This window comes from Tetrahymena thermophila (genome assembly GCF_000189635.1).
Source record: "Tetrahymena thermophila SB210 genomic scaffold scf_8254479, whole genome shotgun sequence".
NCBI classification, from domain to species: domain Eukaryota; phylum Ciliophora; class Oligohymenophorea; order Hymenostomatida; family Tetrahymenidae; genus Tetrahymena; species Tetrahymena thermophila.
In genome coordinates, this window is record NW_002476254.1 from 294,592 (window position 1) to 306,508 (window position 11,917).

An 11,917-nucleotide genomic window follows, 5' to 3' on the forward strand; every position below is an offset into this window, starting at 1 on the left:
TAAATTTTATTAGAATTTTATACCCTATATTTAAAAGTTATTTGTTGTATTAAAAATTTATAAATTAAAAAATAAATATTATGTTGAACTTAATAAATAATTTTTTCTCATTCTCTATTTTATTTTCGAATTATTTTAATTTTAAATTTTGAGCTTGTTTAAGTTTCTTAATGAGATAAAAATAAATTGAAAATTTATGGAAATTAGTAAAATTTACTTTATTTATTATTTTAAAATTAAGTACTTGTTTTTTTTAATAAATTTTTATTTAAGAAAAGAGGGTTATTTTTATTTAAAATAAAAATTTTTAAAAACATTTTTAGTAAATAAAATTTTAAATTAGAAAATTTAAATTTTTTTGTAAATATTTGCTTCCATGCATTTTAAATAAATATTTACAGGTTTAAGAATTGAATTTAGTATAATGTTGAATGAATAGTCTAAAAATACAATAAATGAAATAATAAATAAATAAACTTATATCAACAGATTATGTTTTTTATTTTATTAAAATATTATATATATTTAAAAAATTGTATCAATCTTTGCATTTTTATATTTTAATTCTTTTTTGTGAAAATTATCTCTTTTCATGAAGATATGGGTTTTCAATTTATGTAAGAATTCTATATGGAGATGAAGATTATCTTTCTCTTGCAGATATTTTGTCAAATTATGGAATTCTATTTTTTTTAAATGGCAATAAATCATTGTGAGCTTTGATAACCATATCACAATTTAAGTCTGTAGCAGGAATATCATCTTTATGCTGCTTTTGATAAAATTCTCTGCCAATAACTCCATCATTTGAGTCCTATTTTTGGAGATCAAACTAGCATTTTAATGTTTTGTTATCATAAATAACTTTTTCATACTATTTATTACTTGCAGGGTAAACTAAATCATGAAGTTTAAATTACTTAAAAACTTTATAATCTCTTCCAGATAAGCTTTTCATATCAATAGTATGATTAATATCTGGTTTTTCTAAATAGAAGTTGTTAAACCTTTTTTCATTATCTAACAATGAGTTACTTTATGGTCCTATAATTGTTTTTCTAGGGGAATTTTTATAGAAAGTATAGCGAGGTGCACGATACTTAACATTTTTCCATTATTCATCTGCATTTTATTGTTCAATTTAAGCAAAGACTTATTGCATCATCATTTTTTGTTGTTCTTCTTGTAATTATTAGTCTACAGTTTATGCATTTTAATTATTTTTATCATCGACAAATGAATTTCTTCCTGTAGAAAACCTCTTATAGTATTATGGGTTATAACTATTATTAAAATTAGTTGAATTAATCACGCTATTGCTTTATTTAAGGTTGCTTTATAAGTTATGATAATCATCTGGTATAACAATTTAATCATTAGACAGTTTTAGAATAGATTTGTTTAAAATATTTCCTTTAGGAGAGAAAGATTCTTATAATCCGCTTTGCTAACGCCTAAACGGAGAGGATTAGATATATTAAGAAAGGTTAAATGATGTATTGGCTGTAGTACTTCTCTCTCTTGAATAAAGAAACCTCTCTCTAGATTTAGCAAATTCGTCTTCACACTACTAATTAATTTTATTGGCTGAAGTGTTGAAAAATTTTTCAAAATTTTCTTAATTTTTCTACTCCATATCTCTCATATACTTAGGTTTTATGGGACTACATGATTAAGAAGTAAAAGGGCGATTTGGAAGAATAGCAGATTTTCTTTTGTTCTTAGGGGAAGTAAAAACATAATCTTTATCGCTATTATCATCTAAGAGTGATTTATTTCTTCTAAATAGATTTCTAGAAATATAATACAGCTCTTATTTAGAAACATTCATTTATACTTTAGGAGGTTTTACAGACATTTTTGAAATAAATGTTCTATTAATATGATACAAAAATGATTCTTATCTAAATAAGATAAAATATTAGTTGTTTATCTTAAGTGTGAAAATTGCTTAAAGTAAGTTAGATGAGATTAATGCTAGTTTTGAAACTTCCGTTGAGTAACAGTGTTTATCTTTTATGCAAACAATCTAAACCTTGTTATTTAATAAAATATTACTTCTTGATAAATATTTATATCCTAATAATATCAAAGATCTAAATGGATGATAGTAAATGATTGGTTGATTTTTAGATTAATTTGAGTCAATATTATTCTTTTGGCAGTATTCAATTTTAATAAATTTTATTAATCACACATCAATCTATACTAATTAAAATAAGCAATATTTATGAATTTTTTACATGTAAAATTCTAATAAATTATTAAAAAATATTTTTGATTGAAACGGTTTTAATTTATTTGTTTGAACAAATTGTAAACAAAATACTTTTTAATGTTTATTCAAAATAGAAATTATAAATTTATTAAATCATAATTAAAATGATAAATAAGCTATATTTTAAATAAGACTAATTTACATTTTATTAAACTAAAATATTTCAAAAAAATTTGTTATTTTGTCAATAAAATTAGTCAAAAATATTAAATTTATTTTCACATTTTCATAATATTTTAAATTTTTTTATTCGTTTTTTATTTCACTTTTGAGATTGGTAAATTATTTTTATTTTGAGAAAAAAATTATTTAAATTTTTAATTAAAAAGAATAAAGTATTTAAAAATTTTATTTGGCATTCTATTATTTGTTTAATTATATAAATTAAGTTCATATCAAATAAAATTTTAAATTTTAATCCATTTTCATTTCCTGATAACTAATTTTCTAGAAAGACTTAATAAGATACATTTATTTAATAACTTTAATTTAAAAAATTATTTTAGCTTTAATTTATTTAATTTTAAAGATAAAAATTCGGCAGTTTAATAATTTAAATTATTAATTTATTAGTTGATTTTTATTTTTTTCAAATGCAAAAAAGATTTTATTTTTTAGATGTTTTTATTTAAAAAATGAAGTTTCAAATAATTCTTTTTAAGATTTTAATTTAGATTTTGTGGTAGACTAAATTATAGAAATACATTTAATTTATTAATAATTTAAATTAATATTAATATATTTTGTGAATATCTATATATGAAAAGGGTTTTGCTATTTTTAGTAAATTTTTAATTTTTTTACAAATGATTAGAACTACATAAATAGAATTAGTATATTTTGATTATATAATATAAAATATAAAAAATTTAGAATTATTAAAAATATGATATATAATTTGTTTATAATTAATTAATCATGAAAGAAATTTTATAACATCTAAAATAATTCTAGGAATATCTTTGATCTTTTATCAAGTATTTTAAATTTCTTACAAATTATTTTAAAAAGTTTATTGTTTATTAGTTGACTTTGACACAATTCTAAACTGATTACAAAATTATTTTTTAAGCTATATTAGTAATAATTACGTTTCTGATAAAATATAAAGCCATACACTCAGTTTGATTTTAAAAAAAATAAAAAACCATGATAAAATCAATAGACAAAAATATTTATGTGAGAAAAAAAAATGTAGCCTAAAAGATTTCATTAGATTTTTAATTAAATTTAAGGGACAAAAGAAAAAATAAAGAAAAAAAGAAAAACAAAAAATGTTTGATTACATAATTTTTTATAAATTCAAGTTTGAAATTAAAAGTTAATTACTAAATGAGAAATTTCTTGTGAATAATAATAATGATATTATAAAGAAAAATGAAAAAGTGAGAGACAAATCAAAATTTATCAATATTGTTAATCAAATGTATTACTTTAATATGTCTAAAGCCTAATTACAAACAATTTTTACTCAAATATTTAAGATCTAATTGAATTTTTTGGCTGCTATCTTTATTTCTACTAGATATAAAAATTTTTAAATAAAATGTTTTTAATTTTATCATTTTTAGCATCTCAATTACTACGCGAATAAATAATAAATATTATGTAAATTATTTATTATCTATGATAATAGCTTTTAACTCAAATAAATACATATAATTTTTTAGATTTCATTATAACTATTAATAATAGTCTTCATTGATTAAATATATTTAAATCTATCTTTTTATAATTGGTTAATTAATTAATATTCGAGTTCATAAAATAGACGACCAAAAAGACAAATAATAAAAAGCAAAAAAAAGAAAGAGAGAAAATAATAAATCTAAAAAAAGAAACTTTAAATTAACTTGACAAAAAAAAAAAAAAAGAAAAGTATACCTCGAAATGAACAAAGAAGATAATAAAAAAAAACAGTAAAAATAGGAGCAACCTTAGAAGGAAAAGCCCGAAAAAAAAGAAGAATAAAAAGTTAACAACGATGAAACTTAAACAAAAAAGAAGAAGAAGAATAACAATAACGCAAACAACAAGAATTAAGTCAATGATGATTTAGCATTTTTAGAATCTTTAATAAAATCAAAGCAAGAAGAAGAAAATAAGCAAAGATAAGAAAAGAAAAATAAACCTATTTCTGAAGAAGAAGAAAAAAATGATGCTCCTTATGGAAAATTAGGCCCTGCTTATAAGGAAGGCATGGAACTTAATAAATCTAGATTTTAAGATAACTCTGTTTTGAGATTACTTGGGTAAAAAATTAATCAATTAATTATTTTCGTGGTTCTTTCATCAATCAAAATGGGCCCTTTATAAATTTAGAAATAAACAGGCAATTATTATTTGTTAGTTAAAATAAATTTTGACTGATGAAATTTTTATGAGCTCTATGCAGCAATTTTCTCATGAATTATTTTTTTTCTCATTAAAATGTATTTATTTATTAATAATTTATAGAGATTGGAAGGAAGGAGAAACTAAACAAACTTAACCACCTACTGTGAGAGTTGATGAATAATTCCCAAACCACGAATATCCTGTTGGTGAAATTTAATATTATCAAAAAGACTAAGCTTTTAGAACAAGTTCTGCTGAATTGAAGGAGAAGGATAAACTTATGGATCATTAGGTATTTATATTTTGGCGTAAATTAAGGCACTAAAATAATTCATATTTTTTAATAAAAAGATTGAATGCTTAAGAAAAGCTGCAGAATGCCATAGACAAGTTCGTAAATATTGCCAACAATTAATCAGACCAGGAAAAAAATTAATTGACATCTGTGAATCAATTGAAGAAATGAATAGATTTTTAGTTAGAGAAAAAGGTTTAGACGCCGGTATTGCATTCCCTACTGGCTGCTCTCTTAATCACGTTGCTGCTCACTACACTCCAAATAACGGAGACTTTACAACTATTGAATATGATGATGTTTGTAAAATTGATTTTGGTACTCAAGTTGAGGGTAGAATTATTGATTGTGCTTTTACTGTTGCTTTTAACCCTAAATATGATAAGGTAAACAAACACACAAACAAAACAATTTTTTTTAAGATTTCGTTTTAAATTTAAGTTAGTTTATTAAGTAAAATTTATATAATTGAATTTATTTTAATAATAGCTTTTAGAAGCTGTAAAAGAAGCTACCAACACTGGTATTAAGGAAGCTGGTATTGATGTGAGAATTCCTGACGTTGGTGCTGCAATCTAAGAAGTCATGGAAAGCTACGAAGTTGAAATTGAAGGAAAAACATATCCTGTAAAGGCTATCAGAAATCTTAATGGTCATTCTATCGAAGCTTATCAAATCCATGCTGGTAAAAGTGTTCCATGCATCCGTACTGGCCCAAATGTTAAGATGGAGGAAGGAGAATAATATGCTATCGAAACTTTCGGTGTCATAAATGGTAAAGCCTCAATTTTCGAAGATGGTGAATGTTCTCACTATATGAAAGATTTCAATAAAGAAATGGTTCCTCTTAGACAACCTAAGGCCAAAAACTTGTTAAAGTTTATTGATAACAACTTTGGAACTCTTGCCTTCTGTAGAAGATGGTTAGATAGAGGTGGTTAGACTGGTCATATTTTATCATTAAAATAATTATGCGATGCTGGTATAGTTGTTCCTTATCCTCCTCTTGTTGATGTTAGAGGTTCATATGTAGCTCAATACGAACATACAATCGTTCTTAAGCCTTCTCATAAAGAAGTTATTTCTCGTGGTGATGATTATTGAAATGAATATTAATTAATTTTCAGCTGAGAGATTTAAATTTACTAAAAAAGAAGTAGGATAATTTAGTTTAAACTACTTCATTAAATTTTAACTGACTGATAAATTTTAGAATTTTAAAAAAAAATCATAATCGAAAAATAAAAATTTCTTTATTAAAACAAAAATTATAAATTAAATAATAATGCAACAAATTTTATACCTCTATATGTAAATGTTTAATAATATATTTTAATATTTTCTAAAAATCATATATATCAATCAATCAATCATCTATCTACCAATCTAATTTTTATATTTAAAAAATTGCAACTTCAATAATTAATATTTCAATATTTTCAATAAAGAAACAAATCTCTACAAAATTAATCAAGGAAATGTTATTCAAATATTTTTTTGATATGATCAATTCTAATATTAATAAACTTACATAAACAATTAATTTGATTGATTTAAAAATATTATTCAATTTTAAAAATTAAAATATTCTTTAATAAGGAAATTAAAAAAGGTAATAAAAATCATATTTGATATTGGTTATAAGAATAATAACATAACTTGCTAATTTTAATCAACTACCAACCTATCTATATTTGTGTGAATTTTCACTAAAATTTTTCACTTAATTAATTGAATTACAAAATATTTAAGATAAATCAAACTTAATTATCATTTATATTTATATCAAACATGAGGCTTTAACTTTTATTATTTGAATGTGCAAAATTTAAAAATACTCCAATATAAAAAGATATGTGAAAAAAAGAAGAATTAATAACTTAGTACTTATTAGATTAGGCAAATATTTTAAAAAAATAAGAAATGTAACTAAATAGTTAAACAATTCCTAAATGAATTAAATCGAAGTATATATTAAACAAAAATGAGTATTTATTTTGTATTGCTTATAAATTAATTATTAGTAATTTAATTTTATAAATACTAAGATAAGGTTTTAAAGATAAGACTCCTAATTATTTATTTATTTATAAAATATAAAAAAAAAACTATAAATTTCATTAATCAAATAAAAAACGCTTTTAGACCTATGTTTTATTGTTTATTAGTAGCTATTTCTATTATGCTGTTAATTACTTTTTTGGTTTTTTTTCTTAAAAGAAATTATTATGTATTGGAGATTACTGTTATGTTTTATTCTACCATTATTGTTATTAAAGTTAACCAGAGACACTTTTAGTTGATTAAGGTAGTTATTGAGGAAACATTTTACTTTCATTTGTATTTAATGTTAAATACTTTTTAAATAATTAAGTATTTATTTAACTCATTCCATTTTAAAGTTAATTATTCAACACCTTTAAATGTTTTTAGCTTAATATTTTTTAGCTATTATTGTTAGTTTTTTAGCTGTTTTCGATTTAACTGTAGTTATTGTTTTTTGGTGAACTTTTTTCAAAATTTTATATAATATTTAATTAATCAATCCCATTTTTATTTGGATTAATGCTAACTTGGGAATTTGTTTGAGGTCTCTTTACTGACTCTTGTAAATTTAGATGTTTATGAACTGAAACACTAACTAATTTTTCTTCTGAAGTATTCAGTCTTATATCTTCATTATATTTTTAAGAATTCATGAGCTATTCATTTGGCTAAATTACCATAACACTTCCATCTTCACATGTTGAATTTGTATGATTTAAAATGTTTAACTTTTGGAAGCTATATGATTTGCTAGCTATTTCTGGGTTTGCATATTGAGAACTAGTCATCTAAATTAAATTTTATGCCAATTGTTCTTAATTTTAAAACTATTACTATTCTATCAATTATGAAGATGAAGATTAAGTTTTAGAAATGTTGCTAATTTAATTTTTTTTTTTATTAATATTTTAATTCTGCTTTTTCTCTGATTAAAATAGCTAATGAGAACTACTACATGCTTTGGTTGAAGAAGAATTCAACTATATCTACTTTGTTTATATGCTTTAATATAGATTAGATGCCTGGATATGAGAAGAACAGTTGTTACTTTGATGATGAAAATAAATATTATTAATCTGTTTTTTTTCATTAGATTCAGATTTGTTACTGCTATTGTTAAATATGAGCTAAAGTTTATTACTTTTTTTATTTATATTTTATGCAAAGTCAGGGTAGTAGAGAAGGTTATCTTTTTATTAATTTAACAGAGATTGTGATTGAGATTAAGATGTGTTCTGTTAACTATTTTTTTATTTTAAATTAACAATAGGATTTCTTTCACTGTTAGTAGATTTAACTTGTAAGTTTTCATTTGCCTACCAAACCATAGAAGGATTGAGAGTTTTATAGGTTTTGACACTTTTGTTTGACAATTACTTCTAATTACTCATATTATTTTAATTGAGTTTAGATTCCTCAATCATTTATTATTATTTTGACTACATTTAATTATTTTAGAAAATATTTCTATATGCCTCATTTTATGAAGAGGAAAATACATCTTCTTTTTAAGGACTTAAATATAAAGGGACACTCTTTCTTTTTGAGAAAATATCATGTATTTAATTTGTGTTGTTGTTGCTGTTTTAAATTTTAGAAAAAATTTTCATCCTTGGTGTTATTTACTGAGGTGGATTAAAGCTATTCTTGGTACTTCTGACTGAATCAATAATTTTCTTAATTGTCTCTATTTTTTTATCACTTTCATTCAAATAAAAAATTTATTTTTACAAACTATGATTGCTATTATTATTGATGACATTACTTTTAATGTGTTCTGAGTGTTTTTTGAGTTAATTTCCAACTTTTGGCTATTAAATATCTTTTTAATGCTTAGTTTATTAGATTTGCTAAGCTTTTTAGTAAAATGTATCTTATGAAACAGAAAAAATTGGTGGATCTTTAGGGGAAGGAGTTTAATCATAATTCTTAGCATTGTCAACCGAATATTCGTTTATACATAAGTTTCTTTTTTTAAGAGAGTATTTAAAATATTTCTGTGTTGAAATATCTACTTAAGAAGTCTTTTTCGATTAAATATTTGTATGGTATACGTGTAATGGTATATTAGATATTAAGTTACCAGATGCCTACTGTTATAAATTAGCTTGATAGCTATTTTAGTTGTTATTTTATTGCAAATCTTCTAGTTGTTTGTTTTCAGAATTTTTTTATTTATTATTATTATTATTATTATTATTATTTTTAGGGGTAATATTTTCTGAATTAGCAACTATCTGATTCTAGTTTTAAGCATTACTTTTTTGAAATTAAACTGTTTTGATTAATGCTAAATTAGTATTGTAAGGAGATTGTGCTTATAAATTAGCAATTTAAGCTACCTGATTTAAGTTATAAGATTCCTATTCGGTTGAAATTTGTAGTAATTAATTTTAATAGTTTCCTAAAGCACTTACATATGCATTTCTCATATTTTAAACTCCGCTACCATTGTAATATTCTTCGTTTGAAGTATTTAATTCTATTTATTTTTAATATAAATCAAGAAAGGCTATTTAGTTATTTTTAGCAACCACTTTTTAAAATTAATTTTTAGAATTGTTTTATTAAGGCTCTGTTTTAATTCTTTATTTTTATTTTTCTTAATTTTGCTTCTGAGATTTACTTTCGCTCAAGTTTTAAGTAGAGGAAGATGAATACTGTTAAATATTTATATCTTAGTTACTTTGATTAAGAGAAGCATGAAACTATTAAGAAATTATTGGCTTGTGTGCGACACCCAAGTTTAAGTTTTGTTCTCCTTAATTTTAATTTTGATTTTGCTGCTTTTGATTATTTTATTAATTATTTTGATTGATTAACTTTTCTTAATCAGGGCTATTGTTAGAAAAAATGATATTCTACTTAGGACTACTTGTTATTTCTATTTACTATTATTGTTACTGTTACAGTTACTGCTACTACTACTATTATTTCTACTATTCAACTTTTTAGCTATCATTATTAGCTTACTCTTATTAATTATTTTCTTTTTTTTATTTTGATATTTTTAACTACTTGTAGTTCCTTTAAAATTTTATTTTTAGCAAGTAATATGTTGCAGTAATTGAATTGTGGTGATTTTGAATTATGCTCTATCTTGCTTAAGATGGCTCAATTCCAAACAAAGATAATTTTTCAATTATAGCTTCATCAACATATATAAAATCAATTCCAAGTCTAATTCCTGGTTTAACTTATGTGCCTTACATATAATTTTAATAAAAAGCTGAATTCTTTATATCTTTAATAGATAAACGCTAGTTTGGATCTTTCTTGAGCAATCCTCTAATCAGATATGAGGCTTCTGGCGAAATGTCTGTTGGTATATAATATTCGCAGCTTATAATCTTTGCAAATAGAGAGGCTTAATTGTCATCGTCAAATGGAAGATATCCACAAAGCATTGCAAACAAAATGATACCACAACTCCACAAATCTACATATCTTCCTACATAAGGCTATGAAGATATTGTTTCAGGTGAAGCATAACAAGGAGAACCACAACATGTATATAATTATTAATCTGCCTCTTAACATATTTTACTTAATCCAAAGTCAACAAGTTTTAGCTCATATTTATAATCAAATAAAAGATTTTCTGGTTTTAAATCCCTATGGCTAATGCCTAAATCGTGTAGATACTCTAAAGCATTAAGTATTTATGCAAAAACCAAACACGTTTCTTATTCAGTAAGCCTATTAAGAAATAATAAAAGTTAATTTACAATTAAATATGTAGGAGCATGCAGTTAAGATTTAAAAATAAATAAGAATTTAATAATAAATTTAACTTGGATGTTACAAATGAATATTTAGAATTTGAAGTATTATCTCAAAAATAAAATATATCCTTTAAAGTTTAACCTTATTTTATTTTTCTAAGCTTATAAATGCTTCATATATATTTTTTAAATCAAAATAAAAGTCCAGTATTAAATTTAAGTAGGAATTAATTGTATTTCTGTGTATTTGCTGCTATTGAAATAAATTTTATCTTTATATTTTCAATTTTTTAAAATGTTACCTTCTTTTTCTAACTATAAAATCAAATAGCTCTCCATTTTAAGCGTATTCTAGCACCAAGTAGAGGCAGTCATTAGTTTCTATAATCTTTAAATGAAAAATTTTAAATTAATATGCTGTAGTATTCTTAAAAATTATTCAAGTGCTAAAAATTTAATTCAAATCAATAAATTAAAATCTTTGATACCTAGTATAATTAGCTTATATTTGGATGATTAACGCTTTTCAGAATAGAAATCTCGCTTTATACTGATAACATATCTTAATCTCCTTAAATCATTCTTTTTTCTAAAATCTTAATAGCTACCTTTTATATAAAATAATTTATATGAATTACTCTGCGCTGTGCTAAGATTAACTGAGAAAATATTTACTTTTTCATTTGTTAGCGTGTGAACTCCTAACTTAACTTTGCCAAATGTTCCTCTCCCAATTGTTTTATCTGAAATATTTTTTTAAAATTTATGTGTAAAATGCATTTAATAAAATATTCTATAAAAAATGTCAATAGATCTATGAATAGATTGAAGTTTGCATTAGTAGAGATAGTTAGTATTGGTGTTTTAAGATAGTTGAAATTTTACTAAAAATTTACTTAAAATATAATTTCCTATCTATTTGATCTGCTGCGAATCTCTGTTAGTTGGAGAATTAGAGAGTGAGAGTTGATGCCTTTGCTGATTTTATTTATGTTGCTATTCTGTTTACTGCATTATGTAAAAAAAAAATTAAACAATTAAGATATTGAAATATTGCTTCTTTTTTGCTACTAGTTTTTTTTCAATATTTTGTTGATAGAGATAATATATTTGAATAAACAAATTTTAGAACAATTCAAATAGAATGAAATTATCCATAAAATTAATTATTACTAAACTAAACTACAATATTTCATGAAGGCATATAAGCATGCAATAGTCTGTATAATTTGTGTT

The 11,917-nt window shown here is 22.5% G+C and overlaps 3 protein-coding genes across 3 annotated transcripts; 1 reads left to right on the forward strand and 2 right to left on the reverse strand. All coding sequences in view use genetic code 6, as the record gives it.

The window, feature by feature from the left end:
* Positions 1 to 538: 538 nt before the first annotated feature.
* Positions 539 to 1,858, reverse strand: TTHERM_00624410 (hypothetical protein; the record flags this gene model as incomplete). Its single annotated transcript, XM_001022567.1, has 1 exon — positions 539 to 1,858. One exon carries the CDS (start codon positions 1,856 to 1,858, stop codon positions 539 to 541), a length of 1,320 nt encoding a protein of 439 aa, XP_001022567.1.
* A 2,310-nt stretch (positions 1,859 to 4,168) lies between these two features.
* On the forward strand, positions 4,169 to 6,014 carry TTHERM_00624430 (type II methionine aminopeptidase; the record flags this gene model as incomplete). Its single annotated transcript, XM_001022569.3, has 4 exons — positions 4,169 to 4,530; positions 4,736 to 4,907; positions 4,967 to 5,296; positions 5,400 to 6,014. The coding sequence occupies 4 exons, from the start codon at positions 4,169 to 4,171 to the stop codon at positions 6,012 to 6,014; spliced, it is 1,479 nt and encodes a 492-aa protein (XP_001022569.1).
* Positions 6,015 to 7,027: 1,013 nt separating this feature from the next.
* TTHERM_00624440 (Serine/Threonine kinase domain protein) lies at positions 7,028 to 11,821 on the reverse strand (the record flags this gene model as incomplete). The annotated part of the gene is made up of 5 exons (XM_001022570.3): positions 11,578 to 11,821; positions 11,357 to 11,424; positions 11,170 to 11,289; positions 10,984 to 11,069; positions 7,028 to 10,655 (listed from the first exon to the last, which is right to left on the reverse strand). Exons 1-5 carry the CDS (start codon positions 11,693 to 11,695, stop codon positions 7,028 to 7,030), a joined length of 4,020 nt encoding a protein of 1,339 aa, XP_001022570.3. The 5' UTR covers positions 11,696 to 11,821.
* Between the last annotated feature and the right edge of the window lie 96 nt (positions 11,822 to 11,917).